General features: G+C 40.0%; 1 protein-coding gene across 4 annotated transcripts in view; it reads right to left on the reverse strand.

The window, feature by feature from the left end:
* SATB1 (SATB homeobox 1) overlaps positions 1 to 27,791 on the reverse strand; it is a 185,701-nt gene that overhangs the window by 37,718 nt on the left and 120,192 nt on the right. For 3 of the 4 annotated variants that reach the window (XM_073677955.1, XM_073677956.1, XM_073677954.1), the window contains exons 8-9: positions 13,689 to 13,901; positions 2,251 to 2,406 (exon numbers count right to left, since the gene is read on the reverse strand). In XM_073677955.1, coding sequence (XP_073534056.1) covers positions 2,251 to 2,406; positions 13,689 to 13,901 — 369 coding nt within the window. The remainder of the gene's footprint in view (positions 1 to 2,250; positions 2,407 to 13,688; positions 13,902 to 27,791) is intronic. The other variant, XM_073677957.1, reaches the window with a different exon arrangement.

Genomic DNA, 27,791 nt, shown 5'->3' on the forward strand with positions numbered 1-27,791 from the left:
TCTTGCGGGTATGCTGAGTTTTCTGTGTGGATTTTCCAACATACTTACATTAGATGCGGAAAATGCACAGGTAAAAAACGCACATGTGTTTTTAGTGCGTTTCCGCAGCAGAAACGTACCAAAAATGCATGTACTCCGCACCTACGTATGTCAATAAAGGTCAGTGAAATCAAAATACCAGGAAGTTTCAAAAACAAGGCAGCTTTATTTAAAGAATGACACACCAAACAGAGACAAGAACTGCAGCGCTAAAAACACGTTAAAAAAACCCGCACAAAAAGCGCAATGAAAAAATAATAGGTGCAGAAATTCTGCAACATCAAAAAAGCACGAGACTTATATTCCCAAAAAAATACGGTAACTTTTGTCTACGACCTTCATCACATAACAATTTTATTCTTCGGGTTCTTACATGTCAAATCAATCATAAATATGTGTACTTCTTTTATTTATTTATTTTAGAGTATTGTGAAATGAACAAGTTACTTTTTAATTGACTGAGGTTTTTTTTTTTTTAATTAAATGTACGGATCCATTTATGATTCTATTTTTGATCCCACTATGCGATCATTTTAATAACTTCTAAAATATATGGCATTACATGTATATTTCAGGTATCCTATTGCCTGTACAAAGTTGGCAGTCAAAGAGATCTTCATTAAATCCCTGCCCACTATGGAAAGTCATTGGCACCTTGTAATAGCATACAAGTCTCCTCCCTTTGCACACCATTTAGATGCAGTTGTCAATAGCATAGAGATTAAACAGTATCGGGGGTCCTGTTAAAGAACTGTCACACTGGACATTTAGGTCATCATTTTGTATCAAAATTCATTGAATGATTATTCCCATAATATTAAGTTATCCCTTATCCATAGGATAGAGGTTGACTGACTGTTTGCTGAAAGTGTGATTGCTGAGAGCAGGGCTCTGAATTCAGAAAACTGGGCTCTGCAGGCCCCCCATCTTGAATGGAGCAGAAGTGCAGAAGAGCAAGCTCCACTCCATTCATTGACTATGTGACTGCCAAAAATAACAGGATGCTGTGCTTGGCTTTTTATGGCAGTGCCACAGACAATGAGTGGAGTGGAGGTCGAGTACATGCACTTCCACTCCATTCTAGATGTGGTTCTGAAGAGTCCAGTTCCCAGAGCCCCTATGGAGAGGGAGTACTTAAAGGGGTTATCCACTACTAGGACAACCCCTTCTTAAACTAAATGTTTGGCCCCAATAAAATAAAAAAATCCTATACTCCCCTCCCATGTCGGCTCTGTTCCAGCGGTGTTGGCACTCGCGGTCCCGGTGTTGTGATGCGGTGGAATGACACGTGAGCCCGGCGCCCAATCAGCGCTGGCGTCACGGTTTCCACCTTTGGACAAAAGGAACATGAAGAGGAAGTCAGATCAGCTGCAGCCCTGACTTCCTCTTCATATTCAGTTTGTCTGAAGGCGGGGCTAGTGACGCCAGCGCTGATTGGGCACCGGGGTCACATGTCACAACAACTGCACCGCAGCCCCGGGACCGCGAGTGCCAACACTGCTGAAACAGAGCCGGCATGGGAGGAGAGTATAGGATTTTTTATTTTAATTGAGGCCAAACATTTAGTTTAAGAAGGGTTGTCCTAGTAGTGGATAACCCCTTTAATATTTTGTGAATATCCATTTGAGTCAAAATAAAGAAAGGAATCCGCAGAAAAAAAGTAAAATGGAAAGATTTACACCCTTTGGACATATTAGTTTTCGTTTACAAACATGGTTAATAATATGATCATTCTGGCAGTACTGGCTGAGGATAGACAAGGCCATCAAATGCCTAGAAAGAAGTTCTACAGTACAAAAAAATAACGGGAAAAGCAATAAATAACAAATTCATTTATAATCATTTATTTAGAATAAATTATGATTTTCGTCAGCGCGCAATCTGTGGGGACTTCCCATGATAGCCATTTAAGAAAGGATATGCTCAATTCGCTGATATATGCAATATTGCTTCATAATCCCACGAGCACCATTATAAAGCAATCCTTCCCAGTTTCCAAAATATTTCAATTTTTTTTTTTTTACCAGTCTGAATAAACTCAGTGTCTATGTTGTTTTTCGTGGCTTATGGAAGTAGATTAGATGCTCTGGGAGCAATAAGGCTTAGACACCATCCTGTGTACAATGCTCGAAATTCACCTCAAACATTTGAACGTTTTAAATCTGTACAGAAAGCAGAATAATATTTTTTCTTCAAATGAATATTATGTACCTGGCTTTTGGAAGCTGCAACCTTTGCAAATAGTGCTTGGGATACTTTAGCTCTTTTCATTTCCTGCTGAATCTCATCATAGATGGAAGCATTAATATTCATGCTGCAGTTCTCCAGGCTTCCGTTTCTCTCAGTTGCAATGGTAGCTGTTTTGACCTGGAACATACATTATAAAAAGGAAAATTTACTCACAGATTATAAAGGGGAGGGAAAATAAAAAGTATACATAAAAAAAAAAATTCTATAATAATAATAATAAAAAATATTTATATATATATATATATATATATATATATATATATATATATATATGTGTGTGTATATGTATATATATACACACACACACACATATATATATTCATGATAAATTTTATATATATATATAAAATTTATTCTGAATATATACAGTACAGACCAAAAGTTTGGACACACCTTCTCATTTAAAGATTTTTCTGTATTTTCATGACTTTGAAAATTGTACATTCACACTGAAGGCATCAAAACTATGAATTAACACATGTGGAATTATATACTTAACAAAAAAGTGTGAAACAACTGAAAATATGTCTTATTTTCTAGGTTCTTCAAAGTAGCCACCTTTTGCTTTGATGACTGCTTTGCACACTCTTGGCATTCTCTTGATGAGCTTCAAGAGGTAGTCACCGGAAATGGTCTTCCAACAATCTTGAAGGAGTACCCAGAGATGCTTAGCACTTGTTGGCCCTTTTCCACATGTGTTAATTCATAGTTTTGATGCCTTCAGTGTGAATGTACAATTTTCAAAGTCATGAAAATACAGAAAAATCTTTAAATGAGAAGGTGTGTCCAAACTTTTGGTCTGTACTATACTGTATATGTGTGTGTGTGTGTGTGTGTGTGTGTGTGTGTGTGTGTGTGTGTGTGTGTGTGTATGTATATATATATATATATATATATATATATATATATATACACAATTTACTATGAATATATTATATATACACACACATATATTCATAATAAATTATATATATATATATATATATATATATATACACATACACACACACACATACATTCATAATAAATTATATATATATATATACATACACACACACACACACATATACACACACATATATATATTCATAATAAATTATTATTTCTGCTAATATATATATATATATGTGTTTTATATATAATAAAATTCTAGCATGCACACATGCATATATATGTTAGTATAAATAATAAATCTGTGTATATATGCACACACACATATATTTAGAAAAAACAGGCAGCACTCCAAAACTTAAAGTGAAAAAAACGTGGCTTTACTGATCCATTAGCAGCAACATTTCTCTGCCTTTCTCATGCCATATATAATATACACACACACATACACACGTTTATTTTACTTATATAAAATCTCGTTGCCAGTAATACAAACACAATATGAAAAAATTATCAAAAACCCCACACAAATAAATATTCTGTATTAACAGCATAGTCCTGTCCTTTCTGTAAATTTTCCGAGCAGGTTAATATTACAATCCCCATTGTCAAATGACAACAGCCAATAGCAAAGTCATTGGTCAAGTTTTATGGCAACCAGCCAAATATTTTCACAGAACCGTGCAAATGTGCAACTGAAAGCTTTCTGCAATTAATGTGAAAGAATTTAACCATCTGTCTTTGAAAAGACTGGCTTATCTTGAACGGCATGCAACATAGCTGTGATGATTTATGCCTGTGATAAAAGCATAATGGCGGCATCCTAGATTCCATGGTTCGTTATTTTTATTAGATTTCCCCTTTAACACGGCTTAACCTTGCCCTTTTGCTTTTTGCTTATATCATTAGCTGTTTATATCATTTTAGATTTCAGAGCAGATTGTGTTCTTTGTCAGTAGGATACAAGGATTTCACCAAGTGGCTTTTCTATAAAATACTTAGTATCAGAACCTACATTGTGTAAAGCAGGGGTCTCAAATACGGGGCCCGCGGGCCGCATGCGGCCCCTGAGGCTGCTTTATGCGGCCCGCAGGCACAAACCCCTTGACGATCCCGACCTGGTCCAGGAGGAGCCGCCGACAGCAGCGCTGCATTGCCGCACACAGAGACTGTCTCCCAGCACAGCATTTCCAATGACAGCCGCTGGCCAATCAGAGGCCAGCAGCTGATATCTGCGTGTCGGCGCAGTGAGTATGACGTCATTGCCATATGCAGATGTCAGCTGCTGGCCTCTGATTGGTCAGCGGCTGACATTGGAAATGCAGTGCTGGGAGACAAGTCTCTGTGTGCGGCAATGCAGCGCTGCTGTCGGCGGCTCCTCCTGGACCAGGTCGGGATCGTCAAGGGGTCGGACTCTGTGGTGCCTGCGGGCCACATCTGCAGGAAGGCCGCCGAGGGAACGGAGGACAGGTGAGAATCATCTTTTTTTTTTTTATGTGTGTGAAGAACAGCACAGGGGGCAAATAGCCACAAGAGGGGACCTGGATGGGGCACATAGCCACAGGATGGGGACCTGGATGGGGCACATAGCCACAAGATGGGGACCTGGATGGGGCACATAGCCACAAGAGGGGACCTGGATGGGGCACATAGCCACAAGAGGGGACCTGGATGGGGCACATAGCCACAAGATGGGGACCTGGATGGGGCACATAGCCACAAGAGGGGACCTGGATGGGGCACATAGCCACAGGATGGGGACCTGGATGGGGCACATATCCACAAGATGGGGACCTGGATGGGGCACATAGCCACAAGAGGGGACCTGGATGGGGCACATAGCCACAAGAGGGGACCTGGATGGGGCACATAGCCACAAGATGGGGACATGGATGGGGCACATAGCCACAAGATGGGGACCTGGATCGGGAACATTGCCACAGGATGGGGACCTGGATGGGGCACATAGCCACAGGATGGGTACCTGGATGAGGCACATTAGTACAAGATGGGGGCCAGGATGGGAACATTGCCACAAGATGGAAACCTGGATGGTCACATAGCCACAAGATGGGGACCTGGATCGGGAACATTGCCACAGGATGGGGACCTGGATCGGGAACATTGCCACAGGATGGGCACCTGGATGGGGCACATAGCCACAGGATGGGCACCTGGATGGGGCACATAGCCACAGGATGGGGACCTGGATGGGGCACATAGCCACAGGATGGGGACCTGGATGGGGCACATAGCCACAGGATGGGGACCTGGTTGGGGCACATTAGTACAAGATGGGGACATTACTACAAGATGTTTGCCATTATTACTATATGATGCTAATGGTATGACAATTTTACTGTATGTGGCCAATTGGAGGAAAGAAAATTGTAAAAATCAAAAAAATAAAAATAAAGCATGAAAAAATATTGGGCACTAAAAATGCTGTTTAATATGTAAACTAAAGTAAACACAAAAAAGTACACGTTTATTATCGCCACATCCATAACGACCCAAGCTATAAAAAAATAAACACGGCAAAAATGTTCAAAAGGTGTATACAAAAAAAAAATGGCATCACTAAAAATGTCACATTGAACAAAAAATGCGGCCCCCCAAATTCAAATTTTTTCCATTTGTGGCCCATATACCCAGCCGAGTTTGAGACCCCTGGTGTAAAGCAACAAGATACATTTCTTGGCTTTTCCATCCCCAGCTGAGCTCACCTTACTATCTGATGTATAAGAAAGTGGGTGGGGGAGGGGAAGGGAACTTTTTGCAGAGGGATAGATCATGTTGAATTGCCATACTCAATGCTTTTTTGATGGCTGTGGCATGGAGGAGTGCTTGGGACACAGTTTTTTAAGGTGTATGGGACTACAAGCCAAGTGCCTCTGAGTTCCTTTGTTTTATGCCTTGTTTGTCCAGTTGGAGACAAGCAACGACACATTTATTCTGATATCATTGGCTCGATACAATCTATAAAACAGGCACAGCTTCCCAGGCATTACTGTAGATTAAAGTTATGGCACTCAAGCAAAATACCTGTATTAAAAATAGCATCTAATAGGCGGGTGACGTTGGTTAAGGTTTTGTACGAGGTTAAAACTGGACAGTTTGCTCTTCATTTTGTTCTTGCTGCTCCCTTGAGTAGTCAGTATTTGGAAATGTATGGTGAATTTAAAGAAAAAACAAACAGAGATATGGGACTTTTAATTCACTGCTAATTTTCATGGTGGACCTATCTAGGCTCGCACAAGATCTATCTTCCTACAGAGCGTTCATTCATCAAGTCACCATGGCTTGAGATCGAGAAGAAGGCCGTTAATACTAAGAAGAATCATTTTTATGGCTTTTCCAAGAGAGCGTTGCGAACAGGGCTCTCCGGGAAGTGTCTTTTGGCTGTTCAGCAATATTTACGCTGTGACCAACCCAACCTAGGTAAGCGCCATAAAATTAGCCATAAAAAGGCCTTTATCTCTGGAACCATATGGCAGATTTAAAAAAAAAAAAAAAACAGAATACTATAAAAGAGGACTATTCACTGGATTTTTTAATTTAAACCAAGTACCTCTTCTAGTTGGTGCTGAAACATTGATTCTGGAGAAGTTTTTTCTTTTCCATCACCATTCCAAAGTTATGATCCAAATATGCAAATTTACTCTTCATCCAGCTGGGCGTATGTCACACAACTTTTCTTTTGCTTTTTCTCCGTTATGATGCTGGTCAAACAAAACATGGCTGTGCCATTGTATGGAAAAAAGGAAATGCCCACCCAGAAGGTCACAGCTGTCCATAGTACAGGACAGAAGCAACACTGAAAAGCCAGAGCCCAGGATGAAAGCAACACAATCGGGTCCACGGCTGTGGCGCTCTAATAGCAGGGTGAGGCCGATGAGTGCGACGTTCTCTGTATGTCCATATGAGACAAATATCGTCTCAAGAGAACAACCTAAGCCAGGCTGCAACTGTTACCTTCTCTGTGAGCGTTTGCTTATTCCCCTCTATAACGCACCTTATTTTGGATTGGCCAGCACGAGAGGAGAAAAAGCCAACACCCTCGAGGAAGTTCTGTGGAATACACCCGTTAGTTGGAGAGAAAATTAGCATATTGGGCTCTCTTAATTCCAAAGTTATTCGGCAACCCCCCAGTAACAGAGGGGCACAGAAGAGAAAAATATCCATTTAAAAAAGGTGCTCTAAGCCTCGTCTCCACTATAGATTACATATATAAGAATACTAGGCTAAAAGCCAGATATTGGCGCTGTCATTGTGAATCATGTTTTCAAGAGGGAAAAGTAAATTTTAAAGCAATTTTTCCAAGTTTAAAAAAATAATCATATCATAAAAATCTCATATTAAATGTTTAAAATAGCTAAAAAAAAAATACAGGATAAAAAATCCGAGGTAAATATTATTCTACATTATTCTTTTACCAGACTTCTCAGGATTTGCGAAAAACATTTGCAAGTTTTAAGCCCCATCCACTCTCCTCTGACAGACACGTACGGTACACTAAGGTGTGCATGAATGCATCAATAATCGTTTCTACATTTCTCTGTATTATCAGTCTCAATGCAGATTGTGATACCTGTTGTTGGACTTACATCAAAAGAATGGAATAATTTTAAAGCAATTGATGAATCTTTTGTAGTTCTTTAAGACACTTGGCAGGAAAAATATGCAAAGGAGAGAGAACAGACATGCGAGATATTTCCTGAGACTCCTCAGCGGTTGTTTACAGAAATGGGCTTTAGATCATTTAACTTTTTTTTTTTTAACGATCCCAATACATTTTAGATCAGAATATTTGTATTTATATATGTGGATTTTATTTTTTTTTTGCTTTTATCAGCTACCATCCTTTTGTGCTGCTTTTTATAGCCTGTCATTTTAACTCTTCCGTTAAGTTCCATTAGCACCTACAAATCCAGAATTTAGAGTTGACTCATTGCCTGATAAATGGATTATCATCCGAAATCCCAGCTATCATATGCAACAGCAAATGTCTAAACCAAACACATCTTGCCTCATTTTGAGTCACTCTTAAAGCAAATATAACACTGCACAAAGAATCAGTAATATTATTAGACATTTCAAATGATATTAGTAATCCTCTAAGCCGCCGAGACGTACAGAAGCACCACGCTATGATTCAGTGGAGCCTAAGGCAACGCTAATTATTGAATCACGGTAGTTCTATTGGGAATCACATTTTTTTTTAAGATTCGGAGTCCGTTTTATCCCCTTATCTCTAAAAGGATCCTTCAGTGGACTTCAGGCTAAAGTCCATTAATAGTAGACTAAGCCATTAGCACACCATGTTCCCTTTCAATAAGGAAATTTGCTCTCTTTCTTGCAATACATTAGTGTATAACTGTAGCAGCTTCCTCCTGTCCACCATCGCCAACCCGTGTTATTTATTACTCCTGGAAGACATTTGGTAATCATTAGCTGTAAACTCTGCCGTATGTCAAGAAAAGATGCTTTTGTGTTTGATGAACTCATCGGTTTTATTATGTACCTTGAATCTGGATAGAAGTGTCTAAGCAATATTTTCCACGATCGGTATGTTTGTTTTAAAGCACAAAAGTATCCCCGTAAAAAACTTAATGGAAGAGCCGCGCACCATTAGGACGTAAATAAGAACGGTGTTAGGCAAGCCCATGAGTGCACCGATTAAGTAAAAGAGAATCTGTCACCGTGAAAAATGGTTCTGAACTATTATAATGTAAGACGAGCAGAAGAGACACAGATTCCAATGATGTAATTATTATCTTTAAACTCGCTTCCATTTCCCTGTCGCATAATGTATCCCCCGGACTCCTAAGGTAAGACAAATACTACAGCGAACTCCTAGATGCTTCATTAGTATACAGAGCACTGTATTTTATTTGTAGGATTACTATGGGAGTAAAAGTGAGGTCAGCTATAAGGACCTCCATAAACAGACTAACACTGCAACGAGTTAGTACGACAGTAATAAGAATGGGGGGCCTCCCGACTGTCCCCAACAAATGCTGGAGGACAGAAAGGTCTGACTTGTACTTTTGTTCTTTACAGAGTAAGAAGCCCTCAGATGTATTGAAGTGACTCGCTTATAGAGAACACAGGGTCACTCGTCTAGCTGAGCGTTCCTGTGTATGGAGGAGTTGGGTAGGAGATAATGGTTGGCCAAACGACCGGCTAAACTATTGGTCCAGGAAGTATTCAGTTGGCGAACTGCTCTGTCTGCTTGTAGTGGCTGCTACAGGGTACTACACATCCACCTCCTATTGATTTGAATAAGAGGCGGATGTGTAGTACCCAGCCGCGGCCATTACAAGTAGCCGGAGAAGCTTGGCAACTGAGTACTTCTTGCCGGCTGCCGTCGACATCGATAGCTGATCGGTGGGGGTGCCGGGTGTCAGACCCCAGCCGATCAGACATTGATGACCTATCCCAGGGATAGGTCATAAATGTAAAAGTAATGGACAACCTCTTTAACTTTTTGCTGTTCGGTCTGCCTCTTTTAGTTGTTTAACTATCTATGGTGATGATCTATATTTATTTGAACTGATCCCAGAGTTTTAAATTCATATTTTTAGAATATAGTTTTTATTGGAGTGCACATCATCTAGTAGATTGCATTAGCTGTACATGATGTAGCACCAACATGGCATTATATTCAGTAGTGTCCGCCCTGTGCACTGGTTAATCTATCCTAAGGATCAGTCATCAACATCCAAGTCCTGGACAACCCTTTTAAAAGTCATCATTTAATCACTCAAATTCTGTTTTGGGAACATAGGGATTATTATTTTTTTTTTCTTTTCCAAACAGGTGATATTCCATGTACTCCACGCCATGTCCGCTGAGGGAAAGTACACGTAATGTGAAGACGGTATTATTTATGGAAAAACTCCCATATTCTCCACTGAACATACAAGACATTGCATACTTTATGTATAAGTATGCAAATAACAGATGGATAGGGGTTACTAAAGAGTAAACTGATTAACGATTTTTATAGAGAGATGCCAATCACCCATGTAAGGCATTTATACAACCACTCAGTTTTCCGATCACTTATAGCAATATTTTTTACTGATCTTGAATAGCACAGCCAAGAGCTGCAACTTTTATGAACAGATAGTGGACAGATATACCTACTTTTTTTTAGACCAAAAAGCCACCATTCTAACATTCTAGTTTCTAGTCCGTAGGTTATGTCTGGTATTGCAGCTCCAATTAATCAATTGAAATGAATGGAGAGAATATGCTACACTAGACATCACCCTGAAAGACGACCCCATTTTCTAATCTTGGATAAGACCTTTAACCCGTTTCTACATTGAAAGCAAGAGTGTAGCCCGAGAGAAAGGTCTGTGCAGATATTCAATAAGCAGTAAATTTAGACCAATTTAGGTGGCAATAAAAATCAGAAAGTTGTGAGCCACACACATCTGTCTGAGGATAGTTGCGAGTTACTCCCATACACATTAGATTGTTTGAACAGTGGATTATAAAAAGTAAAGTCCGCCATATATATAAGCCAGGTTTGGCCAACTTTAAAGCACCACTCCAGCCGTTTTCTATTTTACCGCTTCAAATCCAAATCCCCTGCCCTCATACTCACCTTTCGGTGTCTTCCCCTATCGTCGCCATTCTGGTCAGTCTCCTGCCGGCTGCTCCAGTGTTTTCTTGAGTGAGCCGGAGGTCACTTTTCAATACAACTCTATGAGAGCCTCGTTCTGCCTCTCATAGACTTGCATTGAGAGATTGTGACGCAGCTTCTGACTTCCGGCCAGTCAGAAGCTACTGTCACAAGATGGTGCCGCCAAAAAACAGGGAAGACACCGGAACGCGAGTACAAGACAGAGGGCAGGGGACTTAGATTTAAAGCACCACTCCAGGACGGATAAAAAAAACAAAAATCACTGGAGTGGTGTTTTAAAGATCTGCGAAAGCCAAAAATGAAAAATGTATTTTAAAGATATTATATATATTTAGGGTCTGTACACCATAAGGAAAGCAATAGATCTATATTTATGAACACTAAATAAATTCTTTCTATTGGAATACCGAAGGTAAACTAAGGTTTTATAAGGGTTGCCCAGAGCTGCTCACCTCCATATTGGGAGATGACAAGTGATACCTGCCAGGATGCTCGCATAGTCATCAGGGATCGGGGACATGTCCTATTCTTCTCAGCATCACGCACCTCCTGATGCAGAAGCGGACAGCTCCAGACAACCCATGTAGGACGACTGTCTTTCCAGGGCTGTGTAGATGATAAGCCAACATCAGGCTCAAGTTATCTTCATAAATGGCCAAAAATCAGTAGCTTTTTTTAATAAAAGGGGGCATTGGGAATTTAGACAAGTTTAGAAACGTTAAAAATAGAAAAATATCTTCTGCTCTATCAATCGCATGGAATAATATAATAAATGATAATCAGCACGGATTCATGAAAAATATTTCGTGTTTAACCAACATGTTGGGGTTCTATGAGGAGGTAAGTGCAAATCTGGATGTTAGCAATGCGGCTGATGTGATTTATCTGGACTTTGCGAAGGCATTTGATACTGTACCACATAACAGCCTTATACTGAAGCTACAGAAGCAAGGACTTAGGGGAACTATATGTAGATGGGTAAAGAATTGGCTAAATGATAGGAAACAAAGGGTCGTCATAAATGGTACATTCTCTAAATGGGACATAGTCAGCAGTGGGGACCGCAGGGATCTGTGCTAGGACCAATTCTCTTTAACCTCTTTATTAATGACCTTGGGGATGGGATTGAGAGTAAAGTGTCAGTCTTTGCTGACGACACCAAACTATGTAGGATATTAAAATCTGATCTTGACATTACGATACAGCAGAACGATCTGGATAAGATGACTGAATGGGCAAACACTTGGCAGATGAGGTTTAATGTAGATAACTGTAGAGTAATGCACCTAGGATGGAGTAATCCTACTGCTACATATACATTAAATGGGAGTATACTCGGGAATACAGAACAGGAGAAGGATTTGGGTATTCTGGTTACAAGTAAGCTGAGCAGCAGTACTCAATGTCAAGCAGCAGCCGCAAAAGCAAACAAGATTTTGGGATGTATATTGCCCCTTTATAAATCACTGGTGAGGCCACATCTAGAATATGGGATCCAGTTTTGGGCTCCACATTTTAAAAAGGATATTCGGAAGTTAAAGTCAGTTCAAAGGCGGCAACTAGATTATTACATGGGATGGAAGGCCTCTCATATGATGAAAGGTTGGAAAAGTTGGGCTTGTTTAGCTTAGAAAAAAGACGTCTCAGAGGGGATCTCATTTCCATGTATAAATATATGTGTGGTCAGTACAAAAGACTAGCACATGACTTATTCCTTCCAAAGACAATACTAAAGACCAGGGGGCACTGATTACGGGGGTAGAAAAACGATTTAAAAAAGGGCTGGATGATTTCCTCGATACACAAAACATTGTTGGTTATAGTTAAATTAGACAAAATGTACAATTGGTGAAGGAAGGTTGAACTTTATGGACCTAGGTCTTTATTCAACCTACATTTCTGTGTCTGTGTAATCTAAGTTAACAAATGAATTAACCAATATTAAAAAAGGTGATAATTGTATTTATATATTATTTTCAAAAGCTGGAATCGGAGTTGGTACATTTCTACAGACTTTGACTTTACCCAAAACTGTGTTATTCAGGTACATGTTTTATCCATGTTTTTCACGAATACAACACATACCCATTATAGTGTATAGGCATGTTCATATATCCATTTTCTTTGCAGACTGACTGTCCACCTAAAGCAAAAAAAGGAGAACCATCCTTTTTTTTTTAAAGAATTACAAATTAAAACGTACCCAGTAGAAAAAAAACAAATTGCACTTGGATGCCGTTATTGAAGTGCTATTTTTACTAGCTAAAAAGTAGGAAAAGCTTAGATATTTTCTTTAGCATAAGAGAAAAAAAAATATGAAAGCCACACTGATGGTAAAAACACTCAACAAAAATTGCTGATAATCAGATCCAAAGCTCAGTTTTTCCTCATACCAATAATTCAATACTGGACATACATTTTTGTTTCACAAAACTTTATGAAAAAGAAATACAAAGTCCTAATACCCACCACTAACTATTTCACAGGACCGAAAAATAAGATAACTAAAGCTGGAGAGGCAGCAACATTTTAGGAAGTTGATTCTTCTTTCAGGATGCAAATAAACAGGCGATTACGAGCTGTAAAAATGGTTGACATTACTGACGAGTGACTTTGAGAGAAGTGCTGCTAGAATACGGGGCACATCACAGGACTTATCAACGAGGACAAGCGGATATTAAAAAGGTTATCAGCAGGAAGACAAACGTTTCATAGTACCGCTATTGACAAAAAAAACTGTAACACAGGAATATAAAGAAGTATCCCCAGGGTAAAACCCATTATATTGACAATTAAAGGGAACTATTGATAGGCGAAGACAGAGTTGTAATTTAGTTACTCCATCCTTTACCTGCGGAGGACGGGCTGGTGGTGTGCTGATCAGAGGTGCTGGACCCATGGTGGATGCTGCATTGAGACTTCTTTCCCTTTCATCCTGGTAAATTCGGTCTCGCTCAGCTTCAGGTAGCTGTAAGAAATTCTGCATTGCCCGTAGATTTACCAGTAATGACTGAGATGCTGTCTTGGGATCTTCTTCCTTTCGTAAAATTTCCGAGAGCAAGCCCTAAATTAAGGGATTACAACGTATTAGTTGTAAAAAAAAAACTAGACGGAACTGCAGGTAACTATATTAAGTCTGTCAAAAATTTAGGGCGCTAATAAAAAAGTAAAACTGTTGGAAATCTAGTAACAAAAATATATATATAAATAAAATACAATCGATAAATCAAAGAGGTATTTCTAAATTGGGACATTAAGTAGAATATTTGACAAGACAAAACATCATAAAATAAAACAAGAGGAAAATAAAAGATTTTTAAATATATTTTCTGGATTTGCTTTATCTCACTATGGCATGGCACTCTCCACAAGGAGAGAAGTCACCTCTTAGGCCCTCTGTCAGAGGCCTTTCACCCAGCCAATTCAGACCTCTTTCTTTGCACTGATGAGAAGCAAAGCCCCAAAACATGCGTCTGCAAATCGTGTCTGGTTTGGCCTTTATCCCAAGTCCTGTGGCAAGTCTAGTTAAAAGGTGGATAGTGATCTAGTATTCCTACTTCCAATAAGCGGCTCTAGAGTTCAAGTACTCTTCTTCTCTGAAGAGGCTATTTGTACAGTATATCTGTTGTTAGAAGACAAAAGAGGAGACAATGTAAAAACTGAGAACAACGGTAGGTTTGTAAGCCAGTGACCCAGATCAGGGTAGGTATAAAAATGTAGATACCAAAGCAAATCAGCTACCAGGTTGCGAGGATTGGTCTCCTCTTGCTATAAAGACATATGTGCCGATTCATAAAGGCATTTCTCTGCTGTAAAATTGCTGTAAATGTTGCAAACTTTACGTGAAACTACAAATTTTGCAAAGAAGATGCAAGTTGCCGTTTTAACGTTAGACAAGCCAAATTTTACAAACTGCTTGAAAAGTGGGTGAAGCTCAGCTGGGACGGGGCAGGTTAAACACGCCCAACAAATCCATCACAATGTTAAATCAGAAAAGTACTGTAAAATTACCATACTACATAAATGTACTCTATTCCCTGACTAAAGTAAATTTCTTGCAGTGATGCATGGAAGCAAAGGAGTACAAGGCAGTTGATTTTGATAGAACTACAAAGGGAACCGTAACATGTCCACTGCAAATTGCCAATAGTGCCCTCTATGTAAGACTAGTAATCCATACTGGACTATGTGGTTGTCTAAAATCAAATATTAGTAAAAGTTTATGCATAGTGTGCTCTCGCTACTTGGTTGCACATCAGGAGCAGCCTTACAGGACAAAATCCCACTTTTTTTATAATGATATCAAAAGACAGCTGCACAAATGGGTAAAAAAAAAAATAATAATAATCGCTCTGAGTAGATTAGGCCATCTTTATCTTCCCCTTATTACCAGAGCTGGAAGTGAACTATAGTTACAGGTCTATTAACAATAACACTTCAGGGGAAATTACTAACGAATTTTATAAGGGTTTATTTACACATGCCGACAATCAAGAATGAACGTTCCTAAGAATGCTCGTTTCTCGATAATTGGCCATTGTAACCAGACTGCCAACTACCTGGCAAGAAGAAAAAAAAAAGTAACACACCCTCCCCCCAAAAAAACAAAAACAAAAAAAACAACCTCTCATTCGTCAGGTGAAATCATTTTGAAACATGTAAAACAAGTCACGTGCTGCCGAGAACAATGCAAGTCTATGCACACAGAACAATCATTAACAGTCATTCTGTGAACTTGGTTAGTGGGGTCAGTTTGCCTAAACAACCTGTTAAACGACCACCGATAAGCAAATATACAGCAGGTTGGAGATCTTAGGTTGCATATATACTTGCCAACATGCTGTATGTGTTGACCATCTACAGTGGGGTGAAGGTCCATGTAAGTCTAAATTGTGGAATTCATCTAAAAAAAAGACCCATCTCATATATCGGTACATTTCAATGTGCCACACATGACGAAAGACCATTGTGACCAAACACCCCACTACCTAAATTTTGATTACACTGGATCCAGTTTTTTTTCTTTTAGATCGTCTGATAATGGTGATCAAGGCGTCTACAGTGGTTGTCTCTTGTGTTCCTAGACCAGCCTAAAACAAAAGAACTCATTTTGTAGCAATTATGCTATGTAGAGGTGAGGATAACCAAATACCAGGTATTGGTCTCGGAGGCAGTTACAATATATTAGATACCAATGCTGGATTCACACTGATCTGAAGGGTAATATACCCTAAAGACCAAGTTGGGCATCAACCATTCAACCATTGTGCCCATTTTGGATTGGCAGCAAGAACAATAAAAGTCAATATTAAAGGTGCTCATACATCTTGGATAACGGTCGGCTGAACACTCAAACATCTTTTTGTCTTTACTGCCCCATAAACGATTAGTCGGCTGAATGTGGAAGTGTTTTTTCAATAAGGAGAGTGGAGTAAGACAATGCTAGAAGTCTTTCTCAAAGAAAAATAATTAGACATGGTAATTCAGTTGCTCAACTGCTTTCTCAAAATTATCTACTGGTGGAGAATCGAGAGGCATTAGATAGTTATCTGGTATTGCTGAAGTCAGTGGGGTCTTAAAAGGGATATTATCTTGAGCAGCTCACAGCTCTGCTGTCTCCTTACTTCCCGACAGCAATGATCTAAGAGCTTTGTCCTACTACAGCACATTAACGCACTATCAATGTTTGTCCTGAGCGTACTGTTATCAATATATTAACATACAGAAATAACAAGAGCATTTGAACAATTACAATCTCAGAAAAGTGAGAGCCACGATTAGAAGGACTGCTCTGGAAGCTGTTGATGGTGGGGGCCAGGGGCTGGTGATTTTACAAAACTTATAACAGGTCAAAAGCTGATAAGGACGGGAGAGTGGTGAGCAGTTAACTGCTGTATAGAAATGTATGGCCTGGAGAGAGCTGAATGGGATCTAAATAGTGGGCCAGGCTCTGGGGATGCGCTCCATGGGAACAAGCAGTACACTACGCAAGATAAAAGCTCTTATAGCAGGAGAATGAAAGCAGATTGAAAAAGTAAGTAAATTGGAGACTTGCTCATTTTCATGCTGTCTAACTAAAGCAATTTAATAACATGAAAATTCAACACAAAAACTGACTGCAGAAAAGAAAAATCTAAACCTTGTGTGTATTTATGTACATGCAATTTTTATATCTTGTATTTCAAGTTCTTCTGATAATAAAAGTTGGACAAAGCATATACTTGTCTTAGTAAGCACCATTAACTACAGTGGTTAAGATAAATACACACAGTAACGCACAACCTTCAGTTTTATCATCGCAGCATAGATAACCTCCCAACAATTATTGATGGGGTCATTGCAATTAATTGGGCATGTAATTTATTAAACATTGCAAAAACAGAAGGCGGCTGAACTGTGCATCTCATTTATAGTCGGAGCAGTCAGTTGTGAATCTGGGACTCTTTTTCAATCTTACACTTATCAGTATTCTGATAGGAAACACATAACTAACAACAGCGTAGATCATAAAGCTGTACAACATAATAGAAGCCTTTCATAAAACATGCAAGTATTGTAGGTCACTTCATAATTCAAGGTGTTCAAGGTACTAAATGCCATTACATCACTCTAGGGAAGACAAACGGGTTTAATACAGAAGCGTAAAATGTGAAATCTCTGCTTGCCGTTCAACTGGGTGTTTCTTCATAGTCTTCTCTGGGGTCATGTGCTTCCACCCCTCACTCCCAAAGGCTGCCAATCGCAGCTCTGCAGCATCTGGGACTCCTAAATTAAGCTGTGACTGGCAGTGTCTGGGAAGGAGGGCTGAAGGCACACGGTCAAAACACACAGAAGACTCAGAAGACATGACAGTTGATCTCCAAGCAGAGATTTCATATACTAAGTTCCAAAACAACAAATGTGAATATCTCTGCAATGGAGTGACACAGTGCAAACCGTAAAAGAAGAGCCGAATCAGGGGAGCACAAGGATTTTACAAGGTATTGAACTCAATTTTTTTGAACAAGAGGCAGATCCTCTTTAAAAAAGGATGTTTCACCAGATTTTTCACGTTGACCTGGACACCGGATGTAATAGGGGCTGCAGAAAATAAAAACTGTTTTGTTTTGTCTTTAATTCGCATCTCCATTGCAGATATATTAGTAATTAAAGTATTTGGTAGCTAATGACTTAATTTTCGCTAAATCCAAGTAGGCGTTAAGTGTTTTCATTGTGGAGAGTTCTTCTTTCTCCTGTATGATTTTGACCAATCATAAGCAGCAACACTCAAAGGAAAGAAGAAAACGCCCTCACCATAGCTCAGTACAGGTTACTCCTGACAGACAGACTGATCTCACTACAGAGCCATTACAAGTTGCAGGGAGCACAATAGACAAGAGTGTGATTACTGATACCTTTGTGCTTTAATCTCCTTTCAGACCATGTGAGGGGGGGCAGAACTACAGCTGAGCTTAGGTGTGTCACATTACAAACTCTATCAGCACTACTCCTCTTCCCCCACACTGCCAGCCCATAGATGAGAGCTAAAAGGTGTCAGTAATCATACTTGTGTGCCATCTCAGTGTAACTTGTAATGGCTCTGCAGTGAGATAAGGCTGTATGTCATTCGTCTCACACAGGAGAAAGCCTGTTCTAGCTACAGCAGTGCCGTACCAGCATTATCGGTGCCGCTGTTTCCGGAGAGTGACATGACTTGTGTCCAGGGCTTTGGAGTCGGAGTCGTAGTCCATTTTGGTGGAGTCGGTATAAAATGGATCGACTCCAACTCCTAAAATATATAATAAATTGGGTACAGTAGTTCAATGCAGTTTGTGATGAATATTTTTTCATAAGAATTTGGGAAAGTTATGAAATGTCCTATAAATGTCTGTCCTATTCCTGATCTAAGGGTCTAGACTTTTAGCTGAGATGAATCTGTGCTAAGGTAAATTTATCACTTAAACATGAGCCATGTATGAGGGAGTCGGAGTTGGAGTTAGAATCTGTGTCATGGAAATTGAGGAGTCAGAGGTTTGGCTTACCGACTCCACAGTCCTGGTTGTGTCACATACAGGTTGCAGCTAATGAGCTGTTGCTCATCAGTTGCGACATTTACTATTTGATCAGAGTGTACATCCGCCCTGACGGAATATTGATGAATTGCCGCCTGCATGTGACACAAGTCACGTCAGTGCCGGGAATGGTGGAATGGTGCCACTGCATAAGGAAAGTATACACTTATTTTACTAAGTGTCATTGATTGAAGGAGTCAATCTGGTCAGTTTTTGTCCTAATTTCGGGAACATTTTGACAAACAATTGCTGCTATTATAATAAAATGTAAAAAAAATCCAACTCCCAAAATTTAAACCAAACATTGAGGCTGTAATCTGTTGATATTATTCAAGCTTGGAAGTTAATTTCTGGCCCATATATTGGATTATAGATTTTCAGCATTTAAGTCATACATTAGACCCTAGAATAACACCCTTTAGCATGTGTGGAGATACAAGCACTGACATTGCAGCACAGTGTATGAACACAGCCTTAGGGGTACGTTCATTAATTGATTTGAGTAGAGCTGAGGAACACTGAGAAGTTCCGTAATACACTGAACAGCTTTTCTGCACTAGAAAGAGCAAAAGATAGCTGGCACTGACAGGTGCAAAGATAGAGAATAAGGAACATGGTAGTCCTAACTGACATGGCCGTCAAGGGTTAAATATGGTATTCCCCCGTAATCTTGTGCACAACATACCCAACACTTTCAAAATTCATTTCAGAGTACTTTGGAAGTGGAGGATGATGCGCTAGATGGATGCCGTCGCCTGTCTGGCTTCCAGATTGTCTCGCCTTTATACATAATCATTGATTGAAGCTGAATTGATCAGACTCAAGGAACATCAAAAGCACCTAGTACAAAATAAATAAATCCTTCTCCCAAGAAAGCAACACTATCTAGTCTTTTTAGAGACTCAAAATGAGATCCTTGGTCCAGGTGGAGGATTAATCCCAAAGCTCCACCTAACAGTTTGGGTCATTGCCAAGTATGAAGCATGCAGATATCTGGTAGAAGGGAGCGCTGCGGTGACAGTGTAATGGTACCTTTTTCTTACCTTTAATTCAGTAATGATAGAGACGGTTGGTTTATTCCTAAATTATACTACAAAGAATTACATGAAGCACAGTAATAATTATGTAGTTGCACTTAAGCAGTGGATCTCATTTTAGAACGTAATTTACACAAACTTCTTGTAAAAACTACAGGATGGTTTATTAGCCAGTGTGATTTCCAAGGATCTCTTCTTTTTTTGGGGGGAAAATCACACGCACAACAAAAACCTGAAGAGCACATACTCGATTTATTTTTTGCCAACCAAAACCGGCAGAAGAACAATTATGTACCATCTACGTAGTAAGCTCGTTTTTATCATTAGAAAGAATTTGAACCCACTAATACAAAATACCAATTTCACTCACTTAACAAATCTACGTTACAATGCTATTTACATTGCTAATTTTCTAAAAAAAAAAAAAACAAGTGTATATAGTTTTCCTGTTTTAGTTCTAATCTGCTTTAATTGTCCCTGTTGTTCATCCCCATCTGTATTATAGCTATGAATCCAGCAACTGGAATTCTTAAGGGTGCAGAAAAGTAATAATGAAATGGTTCCTTTTCTGCATTACACTTGTGAAGCTCTCCGATACAACAGTCCCTTTATTACAACTGCTCATCTAAAGAAACAGCATGGAAGAACAAAAACATACAGATATTTATTGACCTCAAAGGAAGAAGAAAAAAAAATGTCCCTGCCGCAAAAGAGTAAGAAACTGTGTTTTTAATAAGAAAATGCATATGACAGATTAAGTAAAGGCGGGAGGAAGCAGAACGCGGCCTTATTTCCATGATGAAAATCTGTCCCATACCACATAATATGGCAGAAAATGAATGGCTCGATTATGGATGAGCGGCCCCTTCAGTATATGTTATTCCATTAAATAGTGTGCCGCACGCTCTAGAAACACGCGACTGCACATCGACATCGCACAGGTTAAGTCAAACTGTTGACAAGTTCCCTTTAACAAGTTTATTCATGCATCATTAGGAGTCATTTTGTCATGTAGCTTCCAATCTCTAATTCACAAGGGACATTCCAGAGATAATGCTAATTCCTAGAAACTGCATACATTCGAAAGAAGCTGACAAGTGCAAAGGACTCCGATATTTAAGAAGACACAGCAAGTGCCACCCGTGAGTGAGAGACATGTCAGACTGGGGTCGACAGCGCTGGTACATAAACCAGAGATGTCATCTACAAAATCGTAAGTGATACTAGGAATAGCAACTGGAAAAAGTGCCGTTTTTCGAAATGTTACATGCATCTACTCTGTAGTACTCCAAAGACAGCACAAAAATACCAAAACTACATGTCATGTAACAATCAAATGCTCAGTCTTAAAGGGAATCTGTCAGTAGAATCAACCCTCTTAAGACGTCTACATGAACATGCAGGTCATAGAAAGTTGAATAAAGTGATACCTTGATATCTGCGATCCGATGTCTTATTCCAGAGAAATGTAAATGAGCTGTTAAGATCTATGGGCGTGACATAGATCTCCGTGAGAATCTGGTAACGCTCCCTTTAATTTAAAATAACCTCTGGAGGCCGTATGAGATATGTAGGTCAGAAGGAGAGCAGACTGTCAGTCTTTACATGTTGCCCCCTTTCATTTAAAATAATCTCTGGAGGTAAATTCTCAGAAATCTGTGTCCGGCCCATAGATCTTGACAGCTCATTTACATATTAAGACCAATGTGGATTTCTATGGAATAAGACATCGGATTGCAGATTTCAATAGATCATTTTATTCAACTGACCTACATGCCCATCTAGATGGCTCAGGAGGGTTGCTCCTACTGACAGATTCCCTTTAAAAAAGAACCTACAGTCATTTGACCACTTGGACTGCACAGTCTAAACACATTTTAAAAAGGAATGTCTAATGCATTTCATGTTAATCTAATTAATTGGGATCAGAATACTGGTGGCTGGTCAATAGGATTGACCATCAATATCAGATCTAGGTTTTGCCATCATCAGTGATTTTTGAAGCATCTGCAATGCATTATCCGCTGTAACCTCTTGATTATTCACATCACTCCATCTAGCAGCATGTTCTCTATTAATAGGGGCAGTGCAGGGTATAGCATAGTTGCAAAGTTGTCAAAATCACTTAAAAAAGGGACATCACTACAATACCCAGCACACACCGCCACTACTAAAAAGGCACACAAGTAGACGGAGCTTATTGAAGGGGCTGCAGGACACACAAGAATGATACAATCCTCAAAAATAGCTGATCGCTGAGAGTCTGACCCCATGGATCCGATATTGATCCCAATGAGAGGCCATCAATAATCTGATCCTGTAAGACTCTTCAGGTCCATAAAAGAACAAGAAAGGTTTTTTTCTCTATAGGTTTTGTTTCAGTGTAGATTTTAGGTTCTTCTCTAAATACGGCCATATGGGAAACCCTTCCTGCATTTTTTGTATAGACTGGGTTGCAGCTTATATTTCTGTACACTCCTTATCAGCTGCAACTAATGGGAGTTTATGTACATAAGAATCAAGTAATTAAAGCTTATTCCAGTCTCTGGAAAGATCAGGGAATGACCAGAGAGGCAAATACAGCATTGTCTGTTTGTAAAATGTTGCTATCCTGCCTTATCTAGCTCTCCAGCAGCAAAATGCATATATCATTACCCCACTGACATGTTACTGGTCATGCTGTCCAAGTCTACACAGTAAAGCTGACAAATTAGCTAAAGAAAAACAGGAAGCTTCAGCCTATTGTTTCTGCTGTAGGGGAAAACGTCTTCAAATTTAGAGTATTTCAGGCCTGCATACACAAGCCTGACCTTAAGTCCCAGGCATTATGAGTGTTGGATTATATTATTATAAATGTGTAGGATGCAGTTCAATCTAGAAACATTAAACAGTGGAAAGTTCCCTTAAAAGGTTTATGTTCCCTCCCAAGCGTCTTTTGCAAATTTTTCTGTCTAAAAACACCTTTGAAGGAAATTGTATGGTAGAAATAAAAGGGTGGAAAGGGCTCAATCGGTTGGCAGCAACAATTTGTTTTGCGTTTGCCGTCATTTCCATAAAAACTAAAAACATTCAATAAGAACATTTTGGTTTTCATCCATAATGTAACATAATGGTTCTCAAAACTGTCCTGGGGGACCACAGCGTACACAAGACTAGGAATAAGAAATGCAAGAAGACTTGTATGAAACTTCTGTGTTTGATTCTCAGTATACAGGAAGAAAGGACGTTAATGGCAGAATATTATGTATGAAGTAAATCAGATGAGGGTCATCTCACCCAGTGCAACAAAGCAAACCTTTTTGTTTTTTACATAGGTTAATTCACCCCTTAAAGTGGTCATCCACTACCCTGACAACCCCGTCTCAATCGGCATGTTTACCCTGAGTAAAATAACACTTATAATCACCGGTGCCATTCCAGTGAAGTCAGCACTCACTCTCCTGGGGATTGTATCACAGAGTTATGTCACGTGAGCCCTGCAGCCAATCAGCGCTGGCTTCACTCTCACCGCCTTCGGATGAATCGGACATGAAGAGGAAGTCAGAGCTGTGGTTGGCCGCTCACTTTCTCTTGACGTTTGATTCGTCCGAAGCCGGGGAGAGGTAAGTCAGCGCTGATTGGCTGCAGTGCTCACGTGACATAATGTGATGAGAGCCCTAGGAGAGGAAGCGCCGACACCGCTGGAATTATACTCGCCTCTGGTGCCAGCACAAGTGTTGTTGTTTTACTTGGGGCAAACATGCTGATTGACGTAGGGTTGTCCGAGTAATGGACAACTTCTTTGAAGAGGAACAGTCACCAGGTCTGAAGTGGCCAGTTTTTGCTCTTATTTTATGGCTGTTGCTCCCAAGTATTTAGTTGTTTTTTTTTTTAAATCCACCATATGGTTTCAGCACTATGGGCTTTTTCAATTCGTGCTCATTTTTATGATCTTTACCATGGTGGTAAGGCTCATAGGATTCTCTGGAGGCATGTCTTTAGGCTGCTCTGCATAATTACCCTGTGAGCAACACCCTCTTAGTAAAGGCCCCCAAAATTGGCATTAGATAAAAAGGCCAATATCTCGAACTGTATGGCGGATTTAGGAAACAAAAAACAGCATATTCAGTTGAGCAGTGCAATAAAAAAAAATAAGAGCAAAAAAAAAGCAGTCACTTTTCACCTGGAGACAAGTCCTCTTAATACATAGATAACCGGACATTTGAACAAGCACACAGCGCTCTGAAAGCTGCAGGCTAGTGGTTTATAACCGCATCTCTTCAGGTGATGAGATGGGAAAGAGAGACTGCTGTATAGAAACCAATGGGCTGGATGGAGCAGACTGGGGTGTTAAAAGTTAACACCTCTCATGGAAAGTAAGTACTGCCTAAGCTCCATCAGGGTCTGGAGGCCAAGCTCCAAGGAAACCAGCTGTGCACTATAAAAGCTCTCACTGCAGAATGCCAGCAGATAAACAAAGCAAGTCCGTTGCAAACTTGCTTATTGTTGTGTTTTCTACCTAGTTAAAGCAACTTAAAAGCACCACTCCAGCGTCTTTTTTTATTGCACCGCTGGAGTGGTGCTTTGAATGTAATTCCCCTGCCCCTTGTCTGATATTCACCTTCCGGCATTTTTATCTGTTTTTGCTGCCGTTCCCGTCGGTCTCCAGCGAAAAGTGACCTGCCGGCAGCTCCAGTGTTTCATGGAGCGGTGTGAAGGTCACTTTTCAATACAATTCTGTAAGAACCTCGTTCTGCCTCTCAAAGACTTGTATTTAGAGCTTGTGAAGTAGCTTCTGACTTCTGGCCAGTCAGAAGCTACTATCACAAGATGGCGAGTGGAGACCGGAGCGGCGCAGAAAAACAGTGAAGACGCCAGAGGGTGGGTATATGAGTGGGGGAAGGGGGCTTACATTTAAAGCGCCACTCCAGTGGTGAAAAAAAAAAACCCGCTGGAGTGGTGCTTGAAGACCACCCTTATAAAAAGGAGTATTTCCATCTTGACTTGGTTTAAACTGCCTTACATTTTTAAAAATTGCACATACTGTATTAGAGAATAATCATGTTAGGATATCTTTGATCTTTGGACTATAATTATGAATTTACATTCCACCTTCTGATCTGCTAAGATCACACACTCTCTTAATTACACGATTATCACTAGGTGTCCCAGTTCTAATTCTTCTATGCGCTGTTAAAAGGGCATACAAAAAGGTAATACATTCCTGTATTCAGGACCACTTCTGGTAAGCTGGTCACAAGTTCCAAAACTTCTTCAATAAGCAACTACTCCTGTACATTAAATGGGCACAGTCTTGTTACAATGACAGAAACCTTTCTTAGAATGGTAATACTACAGTTGCCTAGAAGCATGGGGGTAGTAAGCCCCATTGCTGAGACCCAGAAATACCAGCGGTGCTGAAGCTAAGCGCCTGCTCACAATGCTGGCAACCTTGATTTTTTCTAAATGCTGAACTTAACGTCTGTTGTGGGTAAATTGTTTGAAGGATTTCTTAGAGATGCTATAGTAGAATATCTTAATGATAATAACTGTCTAACTCCATATCAACATGGATTCATGAGGGATCGCTCCTGCCAAACAAACCTGATGGCCTTCTACGAGGAGGTGAGCTCACAGCTGGACCAGGCAGAGTCAGTGGATGTTGTATACCTTGACTTCTCCAAAGCGTTTGATACCGTACCACACAAAAGGTTGGTCTATAAAATGAGAATGCTTGGTCTGGGGGATAATGTGTGCAAGTGGGTAAATAGCTGGCTGAGTGATAGAAAGCAGAGGGTGGTTATCAATGGAGTAAGCTCAGGGTGTGTCAGGGTTACTAGCGGGGTGCCTCAAGGGTCTGTCTTGGGCCCTATATTATTTAATATATTTATTAATGATCTATTGGAAGGGTTGCATAGTAAAATAGCAATATTTGCAGATGATACTAAACTTTGTAAAGTAGTTAATACAGATGAGGATAGGGCACAGATACAGGAGGATTTAGATAAATTGGGGAGTTGGGCCAAAAAATGGCAAATGGGGTTCAATGCCGATAAATGTAAGGTCATGCACATGGGAAAGAAAAACAGCAGTCACCCATACATATTAAATGGGAAACCGTTGGGGAAATCTGACATGGAGAAGGACCTGGGCGTCTTGGTTAATAGCAAATTAAATTGGAGTGCCCAGTGTCAGGCAGCAGCTGCGAAGGCAAATAGAGTCATGGCATGCATCAGAAGAGGAATAGGGGCATATGATGAGAACATTGTTCTTCCTCTGTATAAAGCGCTGGTAAGGCCGCACTTAGAATATTGTGCACAGTTCTGGGCTCCGGTGCTCAGGAAAGACATATTGGAGCTAGAGAGGGTACAAAGGAGGACGACTAAGGTAATAAAGGGAATGGAGGGACTAGAATACCCAGAGAGGTTGTCAAAATTAGGCCTATTTACGTTGGAAAAGAGAAGGCTTAGGGGAGACCTCATAAACATGTATAAATACATCAGGGGGCAGTACAAAGATCTCTCCCATGACCTGTTTATACCAAGGATGGTAACAAAGACGAGGGGGCACACTATGCGTCTGGAGGAAAGGAGGTTCCTGCACCAGCATAGAAGGGGATTCTTTACGGTCAGAGCCGTGAGACTCTGGAACTCTCTGGGAAAGGAAGTGGTGATGTCCAACTCACTTAATGAGTTCAAGAGAGGCCTGGACGCCTTTCTTGAGAACAATAAAATTACATCTTATGCTTACTTAATTAATCCAGGGATTTAATCTGACTGCCAGATTGGTGTCGGGAAGTGAATTTTTCCTCAATGATGTAAATTGGCCTATACCGCATGTTTTTTTTTTTGCCTTCCCCTGGATCAACGCTGCGGAATAGCTGCAGTGCACAAGAAATAGGCTGAACTGGATGGACGCTTGTCTTTTTTCGGCCTTATAAACTATGTAACTATGTCGATGTGACCTGCAGAAGGCTTGACAGTACCTAATATAGGCGATCACCAGGTCACAGCTACAGCTCAGCGTTTAGAAAAAAAAAGGTTGACAGCAATGTAAGCAGCCTCTTAGCTTCGGCACCATTGGTGTATCTGGGTCACAGCAGCGGGGCTTACTACTGCACATGCTCACAGGCACCTGTACCATCCTAGGACAGGAGGGGGCCATTTCAATGTGCTACAGTAATTAGCTTCTTAGACAAAATGAGTGTGATTTGTTAATTATAGGTAAGTAGGAATTAAACATTGTATTTGTAATTTTATTCTATTGCTTCCTGTACTTATCTCCACCAAGACAAAAAAAAGCTCAACTATATTTTGCTCAGACAAAATGGACTTACAGTTCAGTGAGGTGTCAGATTACACCACCTGTTATACTCTATGCTGAGGAAAGGGGAGGAGAAGTGAGGAGCTGAGTGAAGTAACAGGCAAAAGGAGACACAAAGATCGTGCAGAGCCTTCTTACCTGTCTTATCTCATCACAGAGCTGGATTCACGTCTACATAGCTATGGACTACTATATAATGCCCTCCATGCTGCTGATGCTGTATCTATCTCTGTGCTAAAAAAAGGAAAGAGCAGGAAACCATTGCTGTGTATGGGGGACATCATAGCAGTGAGCCTCCTCCTACCAGCTCATAGTCAATTGCAAATTTAGGAGATAAATCTTGCAGAGAGCAACACTTTTGAAAATGCAGGATATAAGAGATATAAGGGCCAGGAATAGTGTTATTCCTCTTGTACATGTGACAGCTGAGAAGTTACTTTAACGTATAGTTACTCTTTAAGCAGTTTGCGGTGCTGTCATGTCTACATAAATGTCATAGGAAATACATAAACACAAAGTTTTTCTTTGGTGTTAAAACATCTAACTTTTAAAAAAAACAAAAAA

Source organism: Phyllobates terribilis, unplaced genomic scaffold, assembly GCF_046119375.1.
Source record: "Phyllobates terribilis strain yellow unplaced genomic scaffold, ASM4611937v1 Scaffold_4__5_contigs__length_816908805, whole genome shotgun sequence".
Taxonomy (NCBI): domain Eukaryota; kingdom Metazoa; phylum Chordata; class Amphibia; order Anura; family Dendrobatidae; genus Phyllobates; species Phyllobates terribilis.